The sequence below is a fragment of the Corylus avellana genome, chromosome ca2, assembly GCF_901000735.1.
Source record: "Corylus avellana chromosome ca2, CavTom2PMs-1.0".
NCBI lineage: Eukaryota > Viridiplantae > Streptophyta > Magnoliopsida > Fagales > Betulaceae > Corylus > Corylus avellana.
The window spans coordinates 43871316-43896777 of record NC_081542.1 but is presented as its reverse complement, the minus strand read 5'-3'; the positions used below and the strand labels follow the sequence as shown (position 1 = coordinate 43896777).

At 38.0% G+C, this 25462-nt stretch overlaps 5 protein-coding genes across 5 annotated transcripts; 2 read left to right on the top strand and 3 right to left on the bottom strand.

Annotated features, from left to right (window-relative positions):
* The first annotated feature begins 1586 nt into the window (after positions 1–1586).
* LOC132168478 (chlorophyllase-2-like) lies at positions 1587–4235 on the top strand. The gene is made up of 2 exons (XM_059579469.1): positions 1587–1967; positions 3422–4235. The coding sequence occupies exons 1-2, from the start codon at positions 1695–1697 to the stop codon at positions 4103–4105; spliced, it is 957 nt and encodes a 318-aa protein (XP_059435452.1). The 5' UTR covers positions 1587–1694; the 3' UTR covers positions 4106–4235.
* Positions 4236–6211: 1976 nt separating this feature from the next.
* Positions 6212–8351, bottom strand: LOC132171806 (polyphenol oxidase, chloroplastic-like). Its single transcript, XM_059583209.1, has one exon. The coding sequence runs from the start codon at positions 8265–8267 to the stop codon at positions 6441–6443; it is 1827 nt and encodes a 608-aa protein (XP_059439192.1). The 5' UTR covers positions 8268–8351; the 3' UTR covers positions 6212–6440.
* Positions 8352–10187: 1836 nt separating this feature from the next.
* LOC132172874 (chlorophyllase-2-like) lies at positions 10188–11065 on the top strand. The gene has a single exon (XM_059584437.1). The coding sequence runs from the start codon at positions 10355–10357 to the stop codon at positions 11060–11062; it is 708 nt and encodes a 235-aa protein (XP_059440420.1). The 5' UTR covers positions 10188–10354; the 3' UTR covers positions 11063–11065.
* Positions 11066–15662: 4597 nt separating this feature from the next.
* On the bottom strand, positions 15663–17648 carry LOC132171991 (polyphenol oxidase, chloroplastic-like). Its single transcript, XM_059583409.1, has one exon. The coding sequence runs from the start codon at positions 17523–17525 to the stop codon at positions 15738–15740; it is 1788 nt and encodes a 595-aa protein (XP_059439392.1). The 5' UTR covers positions 17526–17648; the 3' UTR covers positions 15663–15737.
* A 2132-nt stretch (positions 17649–19780) lies between these two features.
* Positions 19781–21988, bottom strand: LOC132171608 (polyphenol oxidase, chloroplastic-like). Its single transcript, XM_059582975.1, has one exon. It carries the CDS (start codon positions 21902–21904, stop codon positions 20105–20107), a length of 1800 nt encoding a protein of 599 aa, XP_059438958.1. The 5' UTR covers positions 21905–21988; the 3' UTR covers positions 19781–20104.
* Between the last annotated feature and the right edge of the window lie 3474 nt (positions 21989–25462).

Genomic DNA, 25462 nt, shown 5'->3' with positions numbered 1-25462 from the left:
ACGATCAAACATAATTATGAACTTTCGAATTTCCTTAACTCACTATTGAAATTAACTGATGTTACTTGCTTTTCCGTCATCTTTAACACCCGTATACGTTTACGTTGTATCGATACACCATAACAGTTCTTGGCCCAACAATAAGGTGATCATTGATTTATGTTAATACATCTAATGGTGTACATAATTTTAAAAAAGAACATTTCAAAAACATGATTAAATGCACTCTTTCTAAATCCTAACTATAGGTCCCCTTCAAAAACATGATTGAATACTCATTGCACTGTTTTTCTTATCCGAATACTTTACATAGATACAAGGTTTTGATCTGGGTCTGGATAGAATTGGATCTTTGAATCACTGCCTACTCTGTTCCCTAGGTGGTGTCATTCTTGTTCATATTATATCTGTCCCCTGGGCTTGTACTATATAGAAATTTATAATATGATAAATATAAAGCAGAATAATAATAATGAGATAAAAAATAGGAAAGAGACAGAGATTAAGATGGTTCGGCTAATGGCCTAAATCTATACATTAAAATTATTATAAGCTACATCTTTTCTTAATTTATGATCTGAGTATACCGCTCTATTTATAAAACTTTATATATGATTTAAAATATTTCAAATACAAACATATTTCTTTAATCAAGGTTAACAAATATTATCTAAATCTCTTAATTTAAAAAATACAAAATCAACATTTATTAGAAATGATTTATATCTTAATAGACAGGGCCATGGAGGGCTTCGTCCCTTTGTTGGGCACGTTGAATTACTTTGCCAAAGAGCAAAAAGTGTGAATTAAGGAAAGCCACTCATCATACTTCACCAGTACCCTTGTGGCTTGCTGTCATCCACATTGTGCTCTTTCTTGTTCATGTGACTATGTGAGAATGATCAGATTGCTGGATAACTTTGACTAAATCCGGAAACAGAGGAACCAGAAAATATAGTGAAAATTATTGATATTTTGTTATTAGTTTGACTAATGACATATTTCTGCTATTCATTCAACAGTTATACCCCATGCCCTTCCCTTGTCCTGGAAAAAGATGCAACTGTTGACATCAATTCCGCTGCGGAGACAACAAATTGCTTAACCCAAGGACTCCATTACTTGCTTCCACCTCTTGTTCAGCCAAATATGAGAAAGCTAGGACTCGCCGGCCATAGCCGTGGAGGCAATGAGGCCGCTTTTGCACTTGCCCTCAGAAAAGCAGCAACTTCTCTGAAGAATGATAGTTCTCATGATCAATGTATTTTCCTTTGGAACTTTGTGCTCCACTTCTTATTAGCAAGACTATATATATGATCAAGTTGTTTCCGTCCCTCATTTTCCATTTCAATTAAATATCTCACGTTTAACATAACATAACTCCTATTCAATTATATAACCCTCATACGCTGAGGCTATAAATACCACACAATGAACTTATCCTATAAGATAGAAACTAATGCAGTAACTTTGAAGCAATAGCCCACGTTCAACACAACCCCAGTTCAAATATTTAACCCCCATATAGGCTGAGGCTATAAATACCACACAAAGGATTCTTATCCTAGAGAGACTGATACGGTAATTTTGAAGCATTATCCCACGTTTAACACAACCCCAGTTCAAATATCTAACCTTCATAGGCTATAAGACATAGAAACTGATACACTAGCTTTGAAGCGTCAAACAGAGCCATGGCTTCTGCTTCTGCTAATGATACCACAAAAAATGTTTTTGATGATGGGAAGTACCAAACGGTGCTTCTAAAAGCAGAAAGTGGGAGTTGCTGTTCTAAGTCGTCTAAGGTTCCTGTCCCACCTCCAAGGCCGCTTTTGATTGCCACGCCATCTGAAGCTGGTGAATTCCCACTACTTGTCTTTCTCCATGGTTACCTTCTCTGCAACTCGTTTTATTCTCAGCTTATCCAACACATCGCTTCTCATGGATTCATTGTCATCGCCCTTAAGGCTAGTCTCTCTCTCACACTCAGACATGAACAATTTTTCTTATCCAAATGTTTCATTTACAAAGATATACGAGTTTCAATATGTATGTATGAACATCATACCCTTGTCGATCTGTTTTTCTTTATTTATTTATATATATTTTTATATTCAATTGCTACACTGGTCTTAGACTAGTCTCCCAGCATGTTAACATTCTAGCTATCTGGGTCCGGATAGAATTGGATCTATATATGAATCACTGCCCACTTTGTTACCTTGGTGGTGACAATATTCTTGTTCAAATTATATCGGCGTGGAACTCTGGAGGCTGCCGACTTCCGTCCCTGAATTTGTTGGGCAATTAAGTTGTGCTATTGAGATTTCACTTTCAGTACTAGACAAATAATTAAGGAAAGTTCAGTGGTTTCTATCATGTTCATGCTGGCATGAACATGACGTTTTTGTCTTCATTCTTTGAAATCTCTAGTGTAGAATTATTTTGTATTTTTTTATTGTTTTTAAAATTGTGAAGAAAAAAAAAATGAAAATTATGTTTGGATGGTTAAGAGAATATAAAACAAAATTAAATAAAAAAAAATATTTTGGAAGATGAATTAAATTGAATATAATGAAAAAAAAGAAATTATCTCCAAATTTTAAAAATCCAAAAATAAGAAAAAAAACACAAAAAAAATTGAGTTGTTCAAAAACCACACCCAGGTGTTTGAGGGTGGCTCCTAAAACTAATGGAGGTGGTTCAACCACCTCTAAAGTAGACGTTAGCCACCCCAAAAACCGCTAGGGGTCTCTCGGCCACCCCTAGACACCTAGGGGTGGTCCAGCCACCACCCCCAAACACTTGGGGACTGTCTAGCCACCACCCCTAGACACCTGGGAGAGATCCGGCCACCATCCCAGGTGTTAGGGGTTGTTCGGCCACCCCTGGATATTATTTTTATTATTTATATTGCTTTTTTTTTCCCTTTTTTTAAATTTATTATTAGTATTATTTGTTGAAATTGGGTTGAAAAAAATTTTAGTTGGGTGTAATTGACATCCAAACTTCAACTCAAAAAGATAATAAAATAAAAGTAAAAAATAAAAGGGCACCCAAACAAGCCTAGAAACAAAAAACAAATACTTCTAAGGTGCGTTACAAATTGACCTTTTTTTAAGCGATTATTTGTCTTCATAAATTCTCATCAATGGCATGCACTAAATTATAGCAAACACTTCTCAAAAATACAATAGAGCTCAAACTCCAAAAGCTTCCTGCCAAGTTTTATATATATAATTTTGTTGAGCATTCTGAAAATTCCACAATAAGGAGAAGAAAGCACCATGGAAGAACTCAATTTGGAGACATGGTACAATATGAAAACCATGAAAACAAAAAGGAAAGTAAGAAAAAAACATATTTCTGTTATTAATTAGTTAAACTAATTAATGACATATTTCTGCTTTGCATTTAGCAGTTATACACCCTGGCTGGATCAAATGCAAATGTTGACATTAACTCCACAGTGGCTACAACCAATTGGATATCCGAAGGACTCCATTACTTGCTTCCACAGCATGTTCAGCCAAACATGAGAAAGCTAGGACTCGTCGGCCATAGCCGTGGAGGCAAGGCTGCTTTTGCACTTGTTCTTCAAAAAGCAGCAACTTCTCTCAAGTTCTCTGCCCTAATAGGCATTGACCCAGTTGATGGAATCTGCAGAGGCTTACAAACCCCTCCACCAGTACTCACCTATGTACCTCATTCATTTGACCTTGATATGCCTGCAATGGTAATTGGTACGGAATTGGGTGAAATGGGAAAGAATATTCTATGTTGTATTCCTCTTCCAGCTCCTGCTCCTAAGGGAGTTAACCATGAGGATTTCTTTAATGAATGTCAAAAACCAGCTTGTCATTTCTTTGTGAAGGGCTATGGTCATGTTGATATGCTAGATGATGATATTGGGTTAATGGGGATAGCTCTGAATATGATTTGTAGCCATGGGAATTCTAGGAAACCCATGAGGAGGTTTGTTGGAGGAGTTGCTGTTGCATTCATGAAAGCTTATCTGCTAGGTGATGACAGTGAGTTAATGGCTATAAGAGATGGGCAGGAGACTGCACCAGTGGAGCTAAAAGCTATTGAATTTCTTGAGTGAAATTTATTTGTAGAGGCTGCTACAAGGGAAGAATAGATCTTAAGAGTAATTTGAGCTCTAGTGTTGTAATATTTATGACATATGCTCTTGTAGAAATGCAGAGTTTCAATAAAACTACTATTACTTTTAAAAGAAACTATGATGCTTTGAAGTAGAATCTGCAATTGATGTGGAAGGCCACTTATCTTTTTATCCCCATTGGGCTTTTCATTAGGTTTTTGGTCCTCTTGTTTCCATTGCTTTAACAACATAAAAGCAGGAAAGTGTCTTAAGTGATCAGATTATAACATATTTTATAGTTTTGTTGTTTATATAACAAGATTGGAATGGGTTCAAAACCTAGACAAGTTGGATTTGTAGGCGAAACTACTATGAAAGTGCATGGTTGTCTCAAAGTGATATATGCTAGCTATTACAAATCACTAGAAAAGTTCTTGCTAATATCGGAATAAAAAAATAAAAGAAAAAACTTCTTATTACATAAGACAGCTCAATCTCACTTTTTTTTCTTTTTTATTTTTTTGGAAAAAAAAAAAAGGAGGGAGTATTTTGGTAATTCTAACACTCATCCATTAGGGTTCAATAAAAAAACCTCACGGACAAGTGACATTACAAAAAAATTGAAAATTTGATACACTAAATTGATAGTTTTTAAACTTTGAGGGTAATTATAAAAGTGATAAAAGTCAATCAAATTAAGTGAAATTTCTCCAATTTTAAAATAGCTCGTACCGAGGTAGATTTAGTAGATCGTTGCTTAAGAAAAAAAACATTTGATTGCCATGATAGAAACCAAATCCAAAAGACATATCTACAAAGAGAACGTTATCAACTAATTAACCACAATTTTTTAAAAACACAATTAAAAAGAATATGGCAACCCTTTAATCTAGCGTAATATTCACTGCCACATTATCATAGTTGTATAGTAGCAGTGTGAGAGTTTACTAAAATGAAATATAAAGCTTTTATTTCAAAAGCACCAAAAGAGTGAATTTTTGAAAGTTTTCCTTAAATTTACGGAATTGAATGAGATTTAAGAAGTCTATTACTAGTGATTTAGATATCCTCATATCCACATCATCATAGTTGTTTTCTTTCTCTCTCTCTCTCTCTGTCTCTCGTATTTTCTTCTTCGATCTTTTAACATATATTTGTGCTTTGCATTTAACAGTTATACCCCCACCCCTTTCCTTGGCCTGGAGGCTGGAGAGTGGAGAGGATGCAACTGTTGGCCCTTGGTTCTTGATTTTTTTAATTTTTATTACGGGTCTAAGGTTACTACTGACAAGGCCCAAGAAGGCCACTAACACAAGGGCTGAAAGAGGCCCATAGATACTGATCGAAGTGTACCCAATGCACAGGATCCGACCGGGGTCTAAGGCTACTACCGACAAGGCCCAAGAAGGCCATTAACACAAGGGCTGAAAAAGGCCCATTCAAGGTAATTGATTCAATATACCATCACTCTTCGATACTCTGTTTTTCATTCTTCTTCTTCCTCGTTTCTTTTTCTTGCTTTCCAACTGAGAATCTGAAATTCTCTCTCTTTTTCTTCCCATATTGTTTTTTCCTCAAACTACTGATTTCGCCATAGGAATACCTTCGATCTGATGACCAAATTTCCCAGAAAAATAATCCAATTCCATACTCATATTTTTCGACCAACTATACAGACCCATATAAAGCCAAAATTCAAGCAAACCACCAACGGCCCTATTCAACTCAGCGAAACCTCCCAAAACTTCATCATCGTCTTCGTTTTCATCCCATTCTTTTTATTCAAAGGCTGCTTTTGTGGGAAGGCCACAAATTATCTTGCCCAAATAACATAAGTTTCCAAGATTCAAGAACCATCTCATCTTCTCTTATTGTGGAATGGTTCCGGGTCTGTGCAATAAACAAAGAAATAGAAAGGCGGCTCTGTAAACGTTGCTTCAAGTGATCACTTGAAAGGTTAAAAGAAAGGTTAAAAAATGAGAGAAATGGTGGAAACTATTAAAATAAATATGAATTTAAATAAGATAGTCATTTATTTGGTACCTCTTCAAGCACAAGAACTGCCATTCTAACCCTTCTCGGGGGATTTCATATGCAAACGCAAAGTTTATGGCAGACAACATAGCTCACCATTATTTAGTTATTGCATTTATTTTCCTTGTTGTTTGTTACATGTATATAACTAACTTTGGTATTGGGCATAATATAAAAGACCTCTCAGAAGCACGCATTCCTCCGGGTACGAGAAAACTACCTATTTATAAATTTGAGAACCTTAGATTATAGGATATCTCGATCAAAAAAAAAACAGCCATCATAGAAATGCATGCGGAGCTCAAGAAAGAAGCGTGATCTTGATTCCGCCAATGGTGGCGATTCCGTTCCCGTACCGGGGAACCAAAGTAACCACCACGCTGTCATCATCATCAACTCCCAAGTCATCCAACAAATCAGTGATCCCCAGTTTCAGGCAAGTCTTCTTCAGCTTCGCATGCGTATGCAAATGCGGCACGTTCACAAAGCTTCCGGCAAACTCCGTCTTGTCTGGCCCGCTAGGCGACTCGTCGTCATCGTTAATATAAACGTCGAACTTCACCGCCGCATCTTTCGCAAATTCGATTCCGTCAATCACCAGCACCTCCTCCTCGTCTTCCTTCTCTTTCTGGCTCCTCGATTTCCTGTCCCTGGAGACCACAGTGCTTATCACCTTATCCAGAACAACTGGAAACGCAACAACGCCAGCAGATTTTTCAGCCGCAACCGCTACACCCCCACGTCCTGGAGGAAAAAGCGTCGCTACTTTCTTCTGCTTGGGTTTGCGAGGAGTCGGCTTGGATTTCAGCCATGGAATCTCCACATCTTGGTAAACATAACGCAGATTGGTAGAGTCGAGGCTGTCCTTGACATAAACACGAACAGGTAGAGCGTCTTCATCGTAGAAGATGAAGCTTGCGTTTAACCAATGTGGGTCTGTGAAATCTTGTCGTTTTCCTCCTAGCGTCTTCCAGATGGTCCACATTCGGTCGACGTTTGAGTGGTGAGAGTAAAAGATCGGATCTCTACCGGCGGAGTAGAAATTCCCGATGTCCTCCAAATTAGGCTGGGTTTTGTCGCCGCACCATAAGTGGATGTTATTGTGAGGGCTGCTCTCGATCGAGCCAGCACCTGGGTCGGATTCATCGCCGGCGCGGTAAGGGCTGCCGAAGAATAGCTGGCCGTTCTTGGCGCTGGACACCATTTGCCGGTACATGATGGCCAGATTGCTCGAGATTTGGTCTTGATTTGATGTTAACACGTCGGTGCCGCTGTAGTCAAGGTCGAGCAGAGTCGGCGGCTGGTGATTGGCGTTGCGGAGGCTGTCGTAGAGAGGTGACTTGGAGGTGGCAAACATGGCCGGTATTGGCATTCCGGGAGGGGAATCCCAGTTCCAGAATGGCAAGACAAAGTCGGGATCGCCGATCAACTTTCCCAAGATCTTCTCGTAGAAGTACAAGTAGTAGCGATGAAACGGAAAGAAGAGCCAACTGCTGTGAACTTGATACTCGAGGCTTGAGGATCCGACTTGGTCATATGCCCCGTTACAATAGGCGCAGTGAACGTTGGCTTGTTGTTGGAAACTACGAGGGTCATCGGCCGGGAGGGCTTTCATGAGCTCGATGGCTTTGTTAAATTTGGCTATGTAATTCTTGTCGGCCAAATGCGCGGCAGGCCTAACACGCAAGGGGGAGTTTTGGGGAGGTAGCTTAAAGTCTATAATCTCTAAGGATGGTTTTGGGCAGCAATTGGTTGGTTTTGCCCCTGCAGGGATATCTGCCTTCCCACATTTTGTTATGTCCGGCGCCGACACTGGAGCTGCCGTGGCCAACGGGTCATTGTAAAGACTGCCAGCACCATAGAGGCCTCCGAGGCCGATGAGCACATCTCTCCTATCGAATTTCCCTTGAGGAGGTTGTCTGTCGTTGGAGCTAGAGGGAAGGATTTCGTCACCATTATTTGTGGCTTTGCATGCCCCTCTATGAACAAAGTGGTTCCGCTTTCCAGCTTTTGAAATTTGGGGCCTTTTTGGGAAGAAAGAACAGGAAGGGAAGGTGGGAATGGTGGTGGTGGTGCCAGCCACCGTCTTGGTGGGAGTGAGTGTCGGTTGACGAGAGAAAGAGGCCATAATTGGCTGGTTTGAGTGCGAAGGTGAAGGATAAGGGACTTGAAGCAGGAGGGGGGGGGGGCGATGTTTATTTGGAAAGAAGTGTGAATTTTTATGGGAAAAAAACAAGCTAAAGGATAAGGGTATTGGTCTTTAATAGAACTCTACAAATTCATTCATATGAGAAAAGAACTTATAAAAGAAAAAGGACAAAAAAAAAAGGGGACTTTTCTTAATATATTGAATTACGTGTTGAATTATCCATGGGAATGGGAAGGGTGTACAAATATCTCTTCCCTTTTCTTGCTTAAATTGCTTAGTGCTTACTGCAAGTGTATAGCAGCCCCTTGACTGGCCGGGAAGGGACTAGAGAGACTATGCTCCTTCTGGCTAGGAAGGGGATGAGGAATCAAACTCCAATTGGATATACTATTAACACGTACGGGTCCACAAATATCTAATGTTAAGTTGGATTAAGTAATTAAAGTATATAAAAAATATAAAGAGAAAAAGCAAGAAAGAAATAAGGTCAAAGCTTCTTTTGAAAATTGTAGGATAAAATAACTTATTTATAGTTGAATGAGGCCAAAAATATAATAAGTATGTAATTAATATGTAATCTATGAAAATTATAAGAGTTACATAATCAATATGTAACATATAAAAATTAGGAGAGTTACATAATCAATATATAATTTATGTGAATCAAGAAAGTTACTTAATAAATATGTAACATATGAGAATTATGAAAGTAAATAACACATTAATTTAATTCAAAAAAACTATTGTAGTTACGTTGTCTTCATATGTCTCAATACAAATGTCTTCCAAGATGAAGAATAACTAAGATCAGTAATGAATTTAGCCTTAAGAAGACAGATTTTGAGATGGGTTTAATTCACTGTGTAGAACATGACCTAGAGACCCCATTGGAGGAAGGGGGATTCCTGATATCCCCACACTGTTTCATGGCTACCATTCAAAGTGCTGAAGACTTGCAGATGGTCTTTTACTTTTGCTGTCAAAATGTCTTCTTCTGTCCCCACACTAGTGCAAGTAGACTTCATTTATGAGAAGTTGTGAAGCCAGGATGTGACATATATAAGTTGTCATTCTTGTGGATCTCGTCCCTGTGTCACCTGGCATTCCAAAGAGGGTCACTATGGAAACGTTTCCTGCTTCTAAGACATACGTACGATTGCGTGCAAATTCTCCTTAATGAACCATCCACAAGATAGAGATAAGTCTAGTTTGATCCCGACAAAAATGAAAGCAAATGCTTTTGGCTCGTCAATTTCGAGTATTTACATCCGGTTTAACAATTGTGTAGTTAAATTACAACTAAAAAATCACATTTTTTTTATTTTAACTACTCATTTTTTTTAAAACACTCACGTCCAATTTATCATTTTAACTTTTCACATTTACTATTCTATTTAAATATTATTTCTTTATTCTTTTTTTATTATGCATGATATACATTGTTGAGCACCGTAGCTCCTTTACAAATGATTGGGTATTTTGTTGCGCACGGTGGGGTGGTGATATTTTAGCTACATGGCTTAACAAAATAGCCAAATGGTTAGATATTTGGTTGAGCATGATGTAAATGCTATTGTTTGGGTTTGGGCGGACCTTATTAATGTATTTTGTTTCTTTTAGTTAAATGTTATGATCATTTTCTTCACCATAAAAATAAAAGTAATAGGATTAGTCCACAACTAATTGTTGAAGAAAGAGAAGAAGAATGTTATCATTTTCTTCACCAGAAAAAAATAAAGTGATAGAAATAGTACTCCACAACTAATTGTTGAACAAATTGACCTTTTTTTAAGCGATTATTTGTCTTCATCAATTCTCATCAATATGGTATGCACTAAATTATAGCAAACACTTTCTCAAAAATACAATAGAGCTCAAGCTCCAAGAGCTTCCTGCCAAGTTGTATATATATAATTTTGTTAAGCATTCTGAAAATTCCACAATAAGGAGAAGAAAGCACCATGGAAGAACTCAATTTGGAGGCATGGTACAACATGAAAACCATGAAAACAAAAAGAAAAGTAAGCAAAAAACATATTTCTGTTATTAATTAGTTAAACTAATTAATGACATACTTCTGCTTTGCATTTAGCAGCGTGGCTGGACCAAATGCAAATGTTGACATTAACTCCACAGTGGCTACAACCAATTGGATATCCGAAGGACTCCATTACTTGCTCCCACCGCATGTTCAGCCAAACATGAGAAAGCTAGGACTCGCCGGCCATAGCCGTGGAGGCAAGGCCGCTTTTGCACTTGTTCTTGAAAAGGCAGCAACTTCTCTCAAGTTCTCTGCCTTAATAGGCATTGACCCAGTTGATGGAATATGCAGATGCTTACAAACCCCTCCACCAGTACTCACCTATGTTCCTCATTCATTTGACCTTGATATGCCTGCAATGGTAATTGGTACGGAATTTGGTGAAATGGGAAAGAATATTCTATGTCGTATTCCTCTTCCAGCTCCTGCTCCTAAGGGAGTTAACGATGAGGATTTCTTCAATGAATGTCAAAAACCAGCTTGTCATTTCTTTGTGAAAGGTTATGGTCATGTTGGTATGCTAGATGATAATATTGGGTTAATGGGGATAGATCTGAATATGATTTGTAGCCATGGGAATTCTAGGAAACCGATGAGGAGGTTTGTTGGAGGAGTTGCTGTTGCAATATTCATGAAAGCTTATCTGCTAGGTGATGACGGTGAGTTAATGGCTATAAGAGATGGGCAGGAGACTGCACCAGTGGAGCTAAAAGCTATTGAATTTCTTGAGTGAAATTTATTTGTAGAGGCTACTACAAGGGAAGAATAGATCTTAAGAGTAATTTGAGTTCTAGTGTTCTAATATTTATGACATATGCTCTTGTAGAAATGCAAAGTTTCAATAAAACTACTATTACTTTTTAAAAAACTATGATTAATTAACCATACTAGCAGAATCTGCAATTGATGTGGAAGTCCACTTATCTTTTTGTCCCCTAAGGCATTTCATTTGGTTTTTGGTCCTCTTGTTTCCATGGATTGAGATTCCCGGCAATAGTGGAAAAATTTTCCACCAAGGGCCGATTGGGGGTGGCCAAACCAATCCAAATTTATGGGTTTGGCCCAGGGGATGGCTCGGCCACCCCCTAGGGCCATGGGGTGGCTTCGGCCTCCCCCAACCGGCCCTTGGGGGTGGCTTCGGCCACCCCCAAGGCTAAACTGGGGTGGTTCGGCCAAATCATATTTTTTAATAATTATTTTTATTTTTTATTATTTGATTTTATATTTATCTTTTACAAAATAATAATATTTTATTATTTTATATTGAGTGGGACACGTGGCAAAATGGTTGCTGTTAGATAAAAATTGATGGTCAGGATTTAAAAAAAAAAAAAAAAAAAAATTGGTGGGCAAGTTTCCCACGGTTGCTGGGGATCTAAATCCTATTTTCATTGCTTTAACACATAAAAGCAGGAAAGTGCCTTGAGTGATCAGATTATAATATATTTTATAGTTTTGTTGTTTATATAACAAGATTGGAATGGGTTCAAAACCTAGACAAGTTGTGAAAGTGCATGGGTGTCTCAAAGTGATATATGTTATTCTTGAGGAATGATCTCACATTGCCTGTGGAGAAGATTTTGGACAACTCTCTCTTATTAAACCGGTTTTATGAGATGAGTTGAATCCACGAATTTCTTCAGCTATTACAAATCACTAGAAAAGTTGATGGTAATATCGGAATAAAAAAATAAAAGAAAAAACTACTTATTACCAGAAGCTGATATCCTATTGTAGGACAGCTCAATCTCACTTCTTATTACTAGAAGGGGGTATTTTGGTAATTTTAACACTCATCTATTAGGATTTAATGAAAAAACATAAGGGACGAGTGACATTACAAAAAAATTGAAAATTTGATACACTAAATTGAGAGTTTTTAAACTTTAATAGCAATTACAAAAGTGATCGAAGTTTAATGAGATTAAGTGAAGTTTCTCCAATTTTAAAATAGCTCATACCGAGGTAGATTTAGTAAATCTACTAGTAGATCGTTGCTTAAGAAAAAAAAAATTTGATTGCCATGATAGAAACTAAATCCAAAAGGCATATCTATAAAAAGAACATTATCAACTAATTAACCACGATTTTTTTAAAACATAATTAGAAAAAATATGGCAATGCTTTAATCTAGCGTGGTATTCCCTTCCACACTATCATAGTTATAACTTATATGGTATCAGTATGAGAGTATACTAAAATGAAATAAAAAGCTTTTATTTGATAAACATCAAAAGGGTGAACTTTTGAAAATCTTCCTTAAATTACGGAATTGAATCAGATTTAAGGAGTCTTTTACTAGTGATTTAGATATCCTCATATCCACATCATCATAGTTGTTTTCTTTCTCTCTCTCTCTCTTGTATTTTCTTCTTCGATCTTTTAACATTTATTTGTGCTTTGCATTTAACAGTTATTCCCCCATCCCCCTTCCTCGGCCTGTAGGCTGGAGGCTGGAGAGGATGCAACTGTTGACCCTTGGTTCTTGATTTTTTTTATTTTTATTACGGGTCTAAGGCTACTATCGACAAGGCCCAAGAAGGCCATTAACACAAGGGCTGAAAGAGGCCCATAGATACTGATCGAAGTGTACCCAATGCACAGGATCCGATCCGGGTCTAAGGCTACTACCGAGAGGCCCAATAAGGCCATTAACACAAGGGCTGAAAAAGGCCCATTCAAGGTAATTGATTCAATACACTAGTCACTAGAGAACCATTCTCATTCTCCACCGATTTTCTCACTCTTTCGATACTCTGTTTTTCATTCTTCTTCTTCCTCGTTTCTTTTTCTTGCTTTCCAACTAAGAATCTGAAATTCACTCTCTTTCTCTTCCCATATTGTTTTTTCCTCAAACTACTGATTTCGCCATAGGAATACCTTCGATCTGATGACCAAATTTCCCAGAAAAATAATCCAATTCCATACTCGTATTTTTCGACCAACTATACAGACCCATATAAAGCCAAAATTCAAGCAAACCACCAACGGCCATATTCAACTCAGCAAAACCTCCCAAAACTTCATCATCGTCTTCGTTTTCATCCCATTCTTTTTATTCAAAGGCTGCTTTTGTGGGATGGCCACAAATTATCTTGCCCAAATAACATAAGTTTCCAAGATTCAAGAACCATCTCATCTTCTCTGATTGTGGAATGGTTCCGGGTCTGTGCAATAAACAAAGAAACAGAAGGTGGCTCTGTAAACGGTGCTTCAAGTGATAGAAAGAAAGCATGTGAGAGAGGAAGAAAGAGACAAAAGAAAGGTTAAAAATTGAGAAAAATGGTGAACACCATTAAAATAAACGAGCTTGTACCCGTGCATTTTTTAAAAGTGACCAAATGGAAAAATAATAATAATAAGTGGGCGTAAAATAGTAAACACCGGGGCATGTCGCAAGTTATTAAGTTTTTTATTAGTGTTTTTGATAAGAGATATGATGATTTTTTAGTTTACGATGTTATACATTGATAGTTTTTTTCTTTTGTTTAATGCACATTGTTTACTTGCTTAATTGATGGTTGTCATTGGTTTAAAGGTTTTATTGGAGTTAAAAAAAAAAGTTTATAGCAAAGACAACTCTTTTCTATTATAATAGTATTTTTCATTTTTTGTTTGTTTGTCTTTATATTTTGTGGTCCTGTTCTTATGTTTTCAATTTTTGTCATTATCTTCTATTCTAATTTATATATTTTGTTTAATTCTAATTGCTTAATTTTCTTTTTTTGTAAATTTTATAATGAATTCAGGGAAACAATGTTGAAAAACGTTTGGAGAGAGAAAAAAAAAAGTACAATTTAAAAGGAACTTTTTTTTTTCTCAAGAAGCACAAAAAGAAAAACAAAAACAAAATATTGAATCAAAATAAACTGAGAAACGTTTAGAGAAGAAAAAAAAAAGTGTACAAATTAAATAAAACCCTTTTTTTTCTCAAGAAGCACAAAAAGAAAAAGAAAGAGAAGAGATCCTTGTCGACAAAGATGATTTTCTTTAAACAAACTGAGAAATGTTTGGAGAAAAAAAAAGTGTACAAATTAAACGAAACCGTTTTTTCTCAAGAAGCACAAAAAGAAAAAAGAAAGATAATAGATCTTTGTTGTCGAAGATGATTTTCTTTTCGTTTGTTGTATTTTGTGATATTTTAAATTGTAAAGACTGTTATTTTACCTTGTTTAATGGAAAGGGGAGTACTATTTGAGTGAAATTGTGAAACATGACAACTTTTGATTTTGGAGACAACAAAAATTGTACAAACGGAATCAAATCTAATTTTTGAAATATTTTGAACATGAGGACGATCTAGAAACAAAGTATTGAATTCAAAACAAACTGAACAAAACCTTTTTTTTTTTTCTCAAGAAGCAAATTTGAGAAATATAAAATAGAATCAATTTTGATTTTTGAAATATTTTGAACAGGAGGACGATCTAAAAACAAAATAAGAACTTTGTTGACGAAAGTGATTTTCTTTTCGTTTGTTGTAATATGACTTTTTTTTTTTTAATCAAATTGGCACCATCAACTACAGAAATATACATCACAAATGAAGAATAAAAAATTTAAAAAAAAATGATAAAAAAAATCTAAATTTCTAAACGTGAAAAAGAGGGGAGGTGGTTTTTGAGTGAAAGTGTGAAATATGAAGAATAAAAGAAAAAAAAGAAAATCCAAATTTCTATATGTGAAAAAAAATGGGAACCTTCAAAAACATGGTTAGATGAGAAGCGCACGTGATCGATGGTTTGTTCACCAAAATATCTTGAACCAAGCCTCATGCCTACGTGAAACTTAATCACATTTACAACTACACTGGCCGGTACACCTTACGGCATTAAGACCATCCCAAAGCCATCTTCATCTCCATAGTTGTCCCGTGAGATGCTTTCCATAGATGTTTGAGAAAAAACAGTGAGGAGAGAGAGATATGAAAAATAAGTTTGCTTTAAGGTTTATTGGATACAACGTTTCACCAAAGTTTGTTTAGGTTTCAATAAAAAATAATAATAATAATAAAATATGTTGTTTTAACTGTTTTTTTTTTTTTAATTGAAAAGGGGAAAAGGGACTACAAGGGAAGGTTCTTCCCACTCTCGATCCGGATGAAAGAGAGAATGGGAGAACCTAAGAGAATGCTACCAAAAACAAGATCGGTAGCGACCCACTTAACTAACGCATGTGCACGAAAATTAGCACATCTGAACACTTTCGTAGCATTCCAGCTATAAAAGGGGTTAAGTTCAAAACACAAATATCAGAAACATGGCAGTTTATATATATATATATATATATATATATATATGATTAGATTATATTAGATATTAGATATGATTAGATTAGATAAGATATTAGATTAGATATGCTATTTTACTAGAAAGGCACAACGTTTTACATAGAAATGCATGCAGAGCTCAAGAAAGAAGCGTGATCTTGATTCCGCCAATGGTGGCGATTCCGTTCCCGTACCGGGGAACCAAAGTAACCACCACGCTGTCATCATCATCAACTCCCAAGTCATCTAACAAGTCAGTGATCCCCAGTTTCAGGCAAGTCTTCTTCTGCTTCGCATGCGTATGCAGATGCGGCACGTTCACAAAGCTTCCTGCAAACTCCGTCTTGTCCGGCGTGCTAGGTGACTCGTCGTCATCGTTAATATAAACGTCGAACTTCACCGCCGCATCTTTCGCAAATTCGATTCCGTCAATCACCAGCACCTCCTCCTCGTCTTCCTTCTCTTTCTGGCTCCTTGATTTCCTGTCCCTGGGGACCACAGTGCTTATCACCTTATCCAGAACAACCGGAAACGCAACAACGCCGGCAGATTTTTCAGCCGCAAGCGCTACACCCCCACGTCCTGGAGGAAAAAGCGTCGCTACTTTCTTCTGCTTGGGTTTGCGAGGAGTCGGCTTGGATTTCAGCCATGGAATCTCCACATCTTGGTAAACATAGCGCAGATTGGTAGAGTCGAGGCTGTCCTTGACATAAACACGAACAGGTTGAGCGTCTTCATCGTAGAAGATGAAGCTTGCGTTTAACCAATCTGGGTCTGTGAAATCTTGTCGTTTTCCTCCTAGCGTCTTCCAAATGGTCCACATTCGGTCGACGTTGGAGTGGTGAGAGTAAAAGATGGGATCTCTACCGGCGGAGTAGAAATTCCCCATGTTCTCGAAATTAGGCTGGGTATTGTCGCCGCACCATAAGTGGATGTTATTGTGAGGGCTGGTCTCGATCGAGCCAGCACCTGGGTCGGATTCATCGCCGGCGCGGTAAGGGCTGCCGAAGAATAGCTCGCTGTTCTTGGCGCTGGACACCATTTGCCGGTACATGATGGCCAGATTGCTCGAGATTTGGTCTTCATTTGATGTTAACACGTCGGTGCCGCTGTAGTCAAGGTCGAGCAGAGTCGGCGGCTGGTGATTGGCGTTGCGGAGGCTGTCGTAGAGAGGTGACTTGGAGGTGGCAAACATGGCCGGTATTGGCATTCCGGGAGGGGAATCCCAATTCCAGAATGGCAAGACAAAGTTGGGATCGCCGATCAACTTTCCTAAGATCTTCTCGTAGAAGTACAAGTAGTAGCGATGAAACGGAAAGAAGAGCCAACTGCTGTGAACTTGATACTCGAGGCTTGAGTATCCGACTTGGTCATATGCCCCGTTACAATAGGCGCAGTGAACGTTGGCTTGTTGTTGGAAACTACGCGGGTCATCGGCCGGGAGGGCTTTCATGAGCTCGACGGCTTTGTTAAATTTGGCTATGTAATTCTTGTCGGCCAAATGCGCGGCAGGCCTAACACGCAAGGGGGAGTTTTGGGGAGGTAGCTTAAAGTCTATAATCTTTGAGGATGGTTTTGGGCAGCAATTGGTTGGTTTTGACCCTGCAGGGATATCTGCCTCCCCACATTTTGTTATGTCCGGCGCCGACACCGGAGCTGCAGAGGCCAACCGGTCATTGTAAAAACTGCCAGCACCATAGAGGCCGCCGAGGCCGACGAGCACATCTCTCCTATCGAATTTCCCTTGAGGAGGTTGTCTGTCGTTGGAGCTAGAGGGAAGGATTTCGTCACCATTATTTGTAGCATTGCATGCCACTCTATGAACAAAATGGTTCCGCTTTCCAGCTTTTGATATTTGGGGCCTTTTTGGGAAGAAAGAACAGGAAGAGAAGGTGGGAATGGAGGTGATGGTGCCAGCCACCGTCATGGTGGGAGTGAGTGTCGGTTGACGAGAGAAAGAGGCCCTAATTGGCTGATTTTGGTGCGAAGGTGAAGGATAAGAGACTTGATTAAAGGGTATTGGTCTTTAGAATAGAACTCTGTAAGACTTTTCCTAGTACAAATTCTTTCATATGTGAAAAGACCTTAAAAAAAAACAATTCATGAATAGAGACAAAAAAAAAAAAACAAAAAAAAGGACAAAAAAAGGGAGATATTCAATCACGTGTTGTGAGACAAAAAAAAAAAAAAAAAAAAAGGACAAAAAAAGGGAGATATTCAATCACGTGTTGTACTATCCTTATCCATGGGAATGGGAAGGATGCAAATATGTGGCTCTCTTCTCTTTCCTTGCTTAAATTGCTTAGTGCTTACTGAAAGTATAGCAGCCCCAATTGACTGGTAAGGGACCAAGAGAGAATATGCTCCTCCTGGCTAGGAAGGGGATGAGAACTCCTAATTCACACGTATGGATCCACAAATATCTAAAAATAGCTAATGTTAAGTTGGATTCACTGATGAGTAATACAAATGTCTTCCAAGATGAAGAATAATTAAGCTTGATCAGTAATGAATTTAGCCTTAAGAAGACAGATTTTGAGATGGGTTTAATTTCACTGTGTAGAACATGACCTAGAGACCTCATTGGAGGAAGGGGGATTCCTGATATCCCCACACTGTTTCATGGCTACCATTCAAAGTGCTGATCAGACTTGCAGATGGTCCTTTACTTTTGCTGTACGTCAAAATGTCTTCTTCTGTCCCCCACACGGGTGAAGATAAACACAACCACAGCGTGTTTAGCACGCCTGGCAAAAAAAAAAAAAAAAAAAATTTATAATTTATTAAAAAAAATATTAAAAAAAACATTTTTTACCTGAACACGCCGCGTGCTGAATCACGACCCGTCCCCACACTAGTGCAAGTGGACTTCATTTATGAGATAAGTTGTGAAGCCAGGATGTGACATATTTAAGTTGTCATTCCTGTGAATCTCGTCTGTGTGTCACCTGGCATTCCAAAGAGGGTCACTATGGAAACGTTTCCTGCTTCTAAGATATACGTACGATTGCATGCAAATTCCCCTTAATGAACAATCCACAAGATAGAGATAAGTCTAGTTTGAGCCTGACAAAAATGGAAGCAAATGCTTTTGGCTCGTCAATTTCACTGTTCTTAGAGCATTTACATCCGACTCAGCAAATGTGTAACTAAATTTCAGCTAAAACCACTTTTTTCTATTTTAGCTACTCATTTCTTTTAAAGCACCCACATCTGACTCATCATTTTAACTTTTTACATTTACTATTCTATTTAAATATTATTTTTTCAATATCAAAAATTCAAGAAAGATAAAATCATTTTTTAATTAGAGAAAAGAGAATAGACGAATTTTTCATTATATATGATATACATTATTGAGCACCTAGCTCCTCTATAGATGATTGGGTATTTTGGCTACATGGCTCAACAAAATAGCCAAATGGTTAGATCTTTGGTTGAGCCGGATGTGAATGTTATTGTTTGGGTTTGGGCGTACCTTATTAATGTATTTTGTTTCTTTTAGTTAAATGTTATCATTTTCTTCACCATAAAAAATAAAGTAATAGGATTAGTCCACAACTAATTGTTGAAGAAAGAGAAGAAGAATGTTATCATTTTCTTCACCAGAAAAAATAAAGTGATAAAAATAGTACTCCACAACTAACTGTTGAACAAGAAGAACACAGCAGGGGTGTTCCCTGTTCAGTGTGGCAATACATAGGGGGGCAACCGCGCGTCGGAGAATTTGGAAATGAGTTCCAGAGGCCAAGATATGGACGGATGGATCCACCCCCATCAAATTTATACACCAAGGACTGTTTTGTCACTTTTTAAAACTCTGAGTAATTTGAATTCAATTAATTCATCTATAACATTTCTTTTCTTTATTTCTTTTTTCTTTTTCCTTAAGATTTGAATTTATTCAAAAAATATTTTCAATTTAACTAAAAGGCATCTTTAATTTTTAAAAAATAGTTTTCATTTTTAAAATTTGTAAATCATTTTTTTAATTTGATTATCTCATTCTAGTGTGGTCTCGGTCAGGTTGAGACCACACTAGAACCTGACCGAGACCTGGCTAGGACTCCGCCAAGACATGGTCGGGGCCTCACCAAAACACAAGTATAATGAAAAGCCCATTTAGTATAGCACGTTTTTAAATTAAATTATAATTAAAAAATAAAAAATAAAAAAAAAAATAAAAAAAAAACTCACAACAGTATTACTTAATTACCAAAGTCTGATGGCATGAGTGCCTTTCAGACGTGCCACATGAGTGACACGTTACTTATTTTAGACATTGATAACCTTAGAAAGAAGGTGAGAAGAAAAGTAAAAGCAAAATATACAAACAATTATTGAACAAAAAAGTTTGATGGCTAAAAGTAGAAAAATTCCTCAATTGTCGCACAACATAGACAATCGAGGGTAAGAACTCAAAAGAACAGGAGTTGATCATGATGATAATGGAGAAAAAACAGAAGCACAACAACGGTTCAATTGTTATTGTTGAAATCTGAAAGCTCAAGAACTAAGCTCAATCTTGATCCCACCAATGGTGGCTAGCCCTTTGCCATACCGAGGCACCAAAGTCACCACCACGGTGTCATCATCTTCAGCTTCCAAATCCTCCAACAAGTCTGAGATCCCCAACCTCAAGATGGTGTTCAACTTCTTCCCATGCTTGTGCTTATGTGGCACGTTCACAAAACTCCCTGCAAACTCCGACTTGTCCGGCCCGCTTGGAACGTCGTCCTCATCGTTAATATAAACGTCAAACTTGAGCGGCGCATCTCTCTCAAACTCGATGCTCCCAATCACCAACACTTCCTCCTCGTCATCCTTCTCTTTCCGACTCCTCGATTTCCTCGGCCTAGCCACCACAGTGCTTATCGGCTTGTCCAAAACGAACGGAAACTTGACACTTGGCGATGTTTCAGCGGCGAGTGCTACATCCCCATGTCCTAAATGCAAAAACTTGGCTACTTTCTTGAGCTTAGATTTGCGTGGAGTTGGCTTAGATTTGAGCCATGGAATATCCACATCTTGATATTTATAACCCAGTTTGCTTTGGTCAAGGCAGTCCTTTACCTTAACACGAACAGGCTGAGCGTTTTCGTCGTAGAAGATAAACCCGGCGTTTAACCAATCGGAGTCTGTGTAATCTTTTCGTTTCCCTCCCAGCGTCTTCCAGATGGTCCACATTCGGTCAACGTTGGAGTGGTGAGCGAAAAAGATGGGATCTCTGGCGGCGGAGTAGAAGTTCCCCATGTCCTCCAAATTAGGCTGGGTGGTGTCGCCGCACCATATGTGCACGGGACCGTGAGGAATGTTCTCGATTGAGCCAAAACCCGGGTCGGGTTCATCTCCGGCCCGGTAAGGGCTGCCGAGGAACAGCTGGGCGTTTTTGCCGTTGGACACCATTTGCCGGTACATGATGTTGAGATTGCTGGAGAGCTGGTCTTTAGTTGTCGATGCCTCGTCGGTGCCGTTGTAGTCAAGGTCGAGAAGAGTCGGCGGCTGGTGATTGGCGTTGCGGAGGCTGTCGTAGAGAGCTGACTTGGGATTAGCAAACAAGGCTGGCATTTGCATGCCAGCAGGGGAATCCCAGTTCCAGAATGGCAAGGCGAAGGTGGGATCGCCGATCAACTTTCCCAAGATCTTCTCATAGAAGTACAAGTAGTAACGATGGAAGGGAAAGAAGAGCCAGGAGTTGTGAACTTGGAGATCGAGGTCTGGCAAGCCGACTTGGTGGTACGCGCCGTCGCAATAGGCGCAATGAACGTTGGCTTGTTGCATGAAATTTCGTGGGTCGTCGGCGGGGAGAGCTTTCATGAGCTCAATGGCTTTGTTGTATTTGGCTATGTATTCCTTGTCAGCCAAATGAGCTGCAGGCCTAACACGCAAGGGAGCGTTTTGGGAAGGTAGCTTAAAGTCTAAGATCTTTGTGGATGCTGGTGGGCAGCAATTGGTTGGTTTTGCTCCGGCAGGCAAGTCTGCCTGGCCACATTGTGTAAGGTCCGGCGCCGACACCGGAGCTGCCAAGGCAAACGGGTCACTGTAAAGATTGGCAGCACCGTAGAGGCCTCCAAGGCCAATGAGCATATCTCTCCTATCGAATTTCCCTTGAAGAGGGTGTCCATCTTTTTGGTCACCATTGGTGGCTTTGCATACCACTCTAGCACCAAGGTGGTGGCTCCGCTTTCCAGGTTTAGAAAGCTGAGGCCTTTTTGGAAAGGAAGAAGAGAAAGAAAAGGTGGGATTGGTGGTGCCAGCCACCGTCTTGGTGGTAATGAGGGTTGGTTGAGGCGAGAGAGAAGCCATGTGCTAGGATTGGTGTGAAGGTAAAGGGTAAAGGTGTTCTTTTTATAATAGATTTCTGTAGACTTTTCTCAATATGAATTCCGCTTCTTCTTTTTCTTTCTTCTTTTTTTCCCCAAAATCTTTAATATTTTTGTTGCGGATTTCTAAGCTCTCATCAATATGAATTCATGAAAAGAAAAAAACAAAAAAAAAAGATCCTTTCTTAGTATGTTCATGCATGTTGTCAAATTTGGTACGTTGACAAAGTCAAATAATGACAGCCACCACGTGTTGAATAATATAATTGAGGAACCTCGAATTAAGGATTGGACTTTGCGCCACGTGAGAGTAGGATTCTACTAATCAAGCCTAGTTACTACTAAATACTATTAAGTTGGGGAATCAGTAAAGAGTAGTTAATTTCCCTTCCTTCAAACTTTTAAGTCTTATTTAAATTGATAAAATTGCGAGTTCTTCTTAGATATATCTATTCAATTCAATTTTTTTATATGCCAATAAGCAGCGAGATTTGTTATGTGAAACTGTGATTGTAATTAATCTCGAATTACGCTAAAGGCGAGTAATTTGAAAATTCAACTTAATTTCTAGAACCAAATTTTCTTGAAGAAAGCTGAGTGTCTTATCCAGTTGGCCATTACAAAATTTTGGACGAATAGTCATGAATGAGCATGTTGATAAAACAGGTAATATATGTACGTTGACGTTGATGGTAGCTTTCGCACTAACATTTTATGGCCATGGTTGCTTGTCAACCTTTTCAATTCATTTTTTCTTCATTGCCCACAGAAAAAAGTTTAGATTCATGAGGTAATGATTTGATTGGTTGGGTTATTTTCTATGTTTGATAGCTACATTGACCAAATTAATTTGATTCTTTGAATATGCTCCCTCATTTCGTTGTAATTTTTTCTTGAAATAAATGTGGTAGATGATCTCCAACCACTTGTTACTTTTCAATGTAGGCCGATCGATCTTGCCAAAAAGTCTAGAAAATGAATAAAAATTCTAAATAACATTATCTTAGATCCCATAAAATATTAAACACCGACAACTTTTGGGCATTGAAAGTTAGATGAAAGTTGAAATATTCTACCTAATAAAAAAGATAATGGTTTAAACTAATTGGTTAACGTGGGGACAAGGAGGCACGAAAGCATGCCGTGCGGGCGGACAACTCCAAAAAAGTAAAAGGTCGGAAGGACGTGGCCATCATTCTTATCCAAAAGACAACATGGGCATCACATGGTTTTCCATTTAATTAAGCAAAGTAATCTCCCACCTCAGTTTCGAGGTCTTTTCTTTTTTTAAAAAAAAAGTCTTTGAAATTAACAACTAATTAAAATGACATATGAGCGAGGTGTGACGAAAATGTGGAGATAGTGGAGACCCAGCTTTAGATGGACGGGCTTCGATCTGTCACAAACAATTCTTATATATAGAATATACTGATGCGTGATGAGTTATTCTCTCTATGAGAATTTGAAAAATCATTAACAATAATTCTTCCCTCAACGGAAATGACAAGCCAGAAGGATCCGAGAAGATTCATAGGAGGTACCGTAGTATTTCCCTTCATAAAAGATGAAGAGATTTTTGAATGGTAGTTTAATAAAGTAGTCAAAATGTCGTTTTTCAAAAGAGGCATTAAAAAATACCTAACCTACTCCAAGAGGCTACTAGCTAAACCCTGTGGATTTGGTATAACTAATCTCCCACTAATTATATAACAAAAATCCTCCATCTTGGTGGGTCTGATCTATGGTTAATTAAGCTTTGTTTCATCCTAAATTATAACCGATTCAGTACTATACATGAGATTATTAGATGTTGGGTTTTTAAAACAGTAAAAACAAAACACAAGGCATGCACTCATGTGCTTCGGTGCTTACGATATCTAAAGAAATTCATCAAGGAAAACATACAGAGAAATAAAGAAACTCTACGACACCTATCGTATGTAGGGTTTTTTCTTTCTTTTTCTTTTTTTCATTAAGTGATGAATTTATTAAAAGAGCGACAGAAATTCAACAATATCACAAGGACATCTCCTTAGGAGCACATATCTTAGAAAACAGACTGCTCCTAAGTCCTAAGGAGATGTGGAAATTACAGAAACGGTTTCTTCAAATGTACATAAACTCTCTCCCTAAATTCTTATATTTTCCAGATAACCATTTCTTGTTTCATACACAAGCTAAGGTTAATTTAAGAAAAGCACCAAAATTCTTGACCAAATATTATATATTCAAACTACAACTTGATAAGACTCGTTTATATTATTAAACATAGGAATTGGAAAAAAGGCCTTTAATAACAAATAAAACCTGCAGAAATAAAGAAGATTCATTAATAGAATGATCAAAACTTCCTCTAGAAAACTCCAAATTGCAAACCAATTGATGCAGAGTTCCTTAATGATGTATGGCTAACTTGCAATATTACCAGCTCAAATCTGAAAAATTACCCTAAATCTACAGAGTATTGACCATAGGAAAAATAAAATCCCAGTGAAGATGTGAAAAAAGAAGGAAATTAACGAAGAGGGAACGGTACGAACATAGGAGGACTCGGAGAGTTTGACGCCATGCATGTAGATGAAACAAAGAATTGAGCGTCTCCTGCCCTAACTGAGGCTCAGGGGCTGGACTTGAGATTTTTATAGAGCAATATATGTTTCGATCGTACATGCAGTACAAGTCTTAAACGTTGAGAGTACACAGATTCCTGTTAGGTTGGAGAGTACATATAGGGTTGGGTAGTACAATTAATCCAGTACATTCAAAATAAACTGACACATATCACTTGCAAGAAGATCAACTATTTCCATTATATGGGACTCGATTAAGACTCATGGACTAATCTGGAACTTACATTTCCCTAAACATCACAGATAATGCAGTTCTTAATAACATATTATATTCATTTATAGAGGATGCGTGTCTGAAATGTCAAAGAATATTGTTTCATTATATATATATATATAAGAGAAGATGTACCAATCATGGAGAATGTTACGGCAGTAATTAGTATAATTACCATCATAAATCAAGAAACCTTAGGCCTCTCATATATGGGATAATTGTTTTGAAAACTCTTTTCCTCTTTTTTAAAAAAAATGAAAAACCTTTTTGTCAAAATTATTAACAAACGTAAAATTCAAAACACAAAATACTTTTCAAAAATGGACTTCACCAAAAAAAACACTTCTCACATTCATATCATATCAAAATAATTTTTTAAATTTCTTCCCTTTCAAAAGGCCACCCATTAGAGCAAACCCTAAACCCCTTCCCATTTTTCCTTGTTTTCATTTTAGATTTTGTTTAGACTCCATCAGCAGCACCCAGCCTCCTCCATTACTTTGGCCGCCTACTCCACCTTGCCATTCGTTGTCCTCCCCGATCTTTTGGCTTTGTCAGTTTCTGCAATGGTTCTTAGATCGGCTTTTTCCAAAGCAGTCCAAGTCCTATATGTGTCATTACACATTCTTCTCCGGCGCCAATGAGTCCTATAGACAACAGACTTTTTTCCTCCAGTCGGCATGCGACGGTTGTGGTT

What these genes read in the sequence shown, in the direction of transcription:
- LOC132168478 (XM_059579469.1), top strand. Translation starts at nt 1,695, where the DNA reads ATGGCTTCTGCTTCTGCTAATGATACCACAAAAAATGTTTTTGATGAT. An exon ending in TCATTGTCATCGCCCTTAAG is followed by an intron (nt 1,968 to 3,421) that starts GCTAGTCTCTCT and finishes TGCATTTAGCAG; the next exon opens with TTATACACCCTGGCTGGATC.
- LOC132171806 (XM_059583209.1), bottom strand. Translation starts at nt 8,267, where the DNA reads ATGGCCTCTTTCTCTCGTCAACCGACACTCACTCCCACCAAGACGGTG.
- LOC132172874 (XM_059584437.1), top strand. Translation starts at nt 10,355, where the DNA reads ATGACATACTTCTGCTTTGCATTTAGCAGCGTGGCTGGACCAAATGCA.
- LOC132171991 (XM_059583409.1), bottom strand. Translation starts at nt 17,525, where the DNA reads ATGACGGTGGCTGGCACCATCACCTCCATTCCCACCTTCTCTTCCTGT.
- LOC132171608 (XM_059582975.1), bottom strand. Translation starts at nt 21,904, where the DNA reads ATGGCTTCTCTCTCGCCTCAACCAACCCTCATTACCACCAAGACGGTG.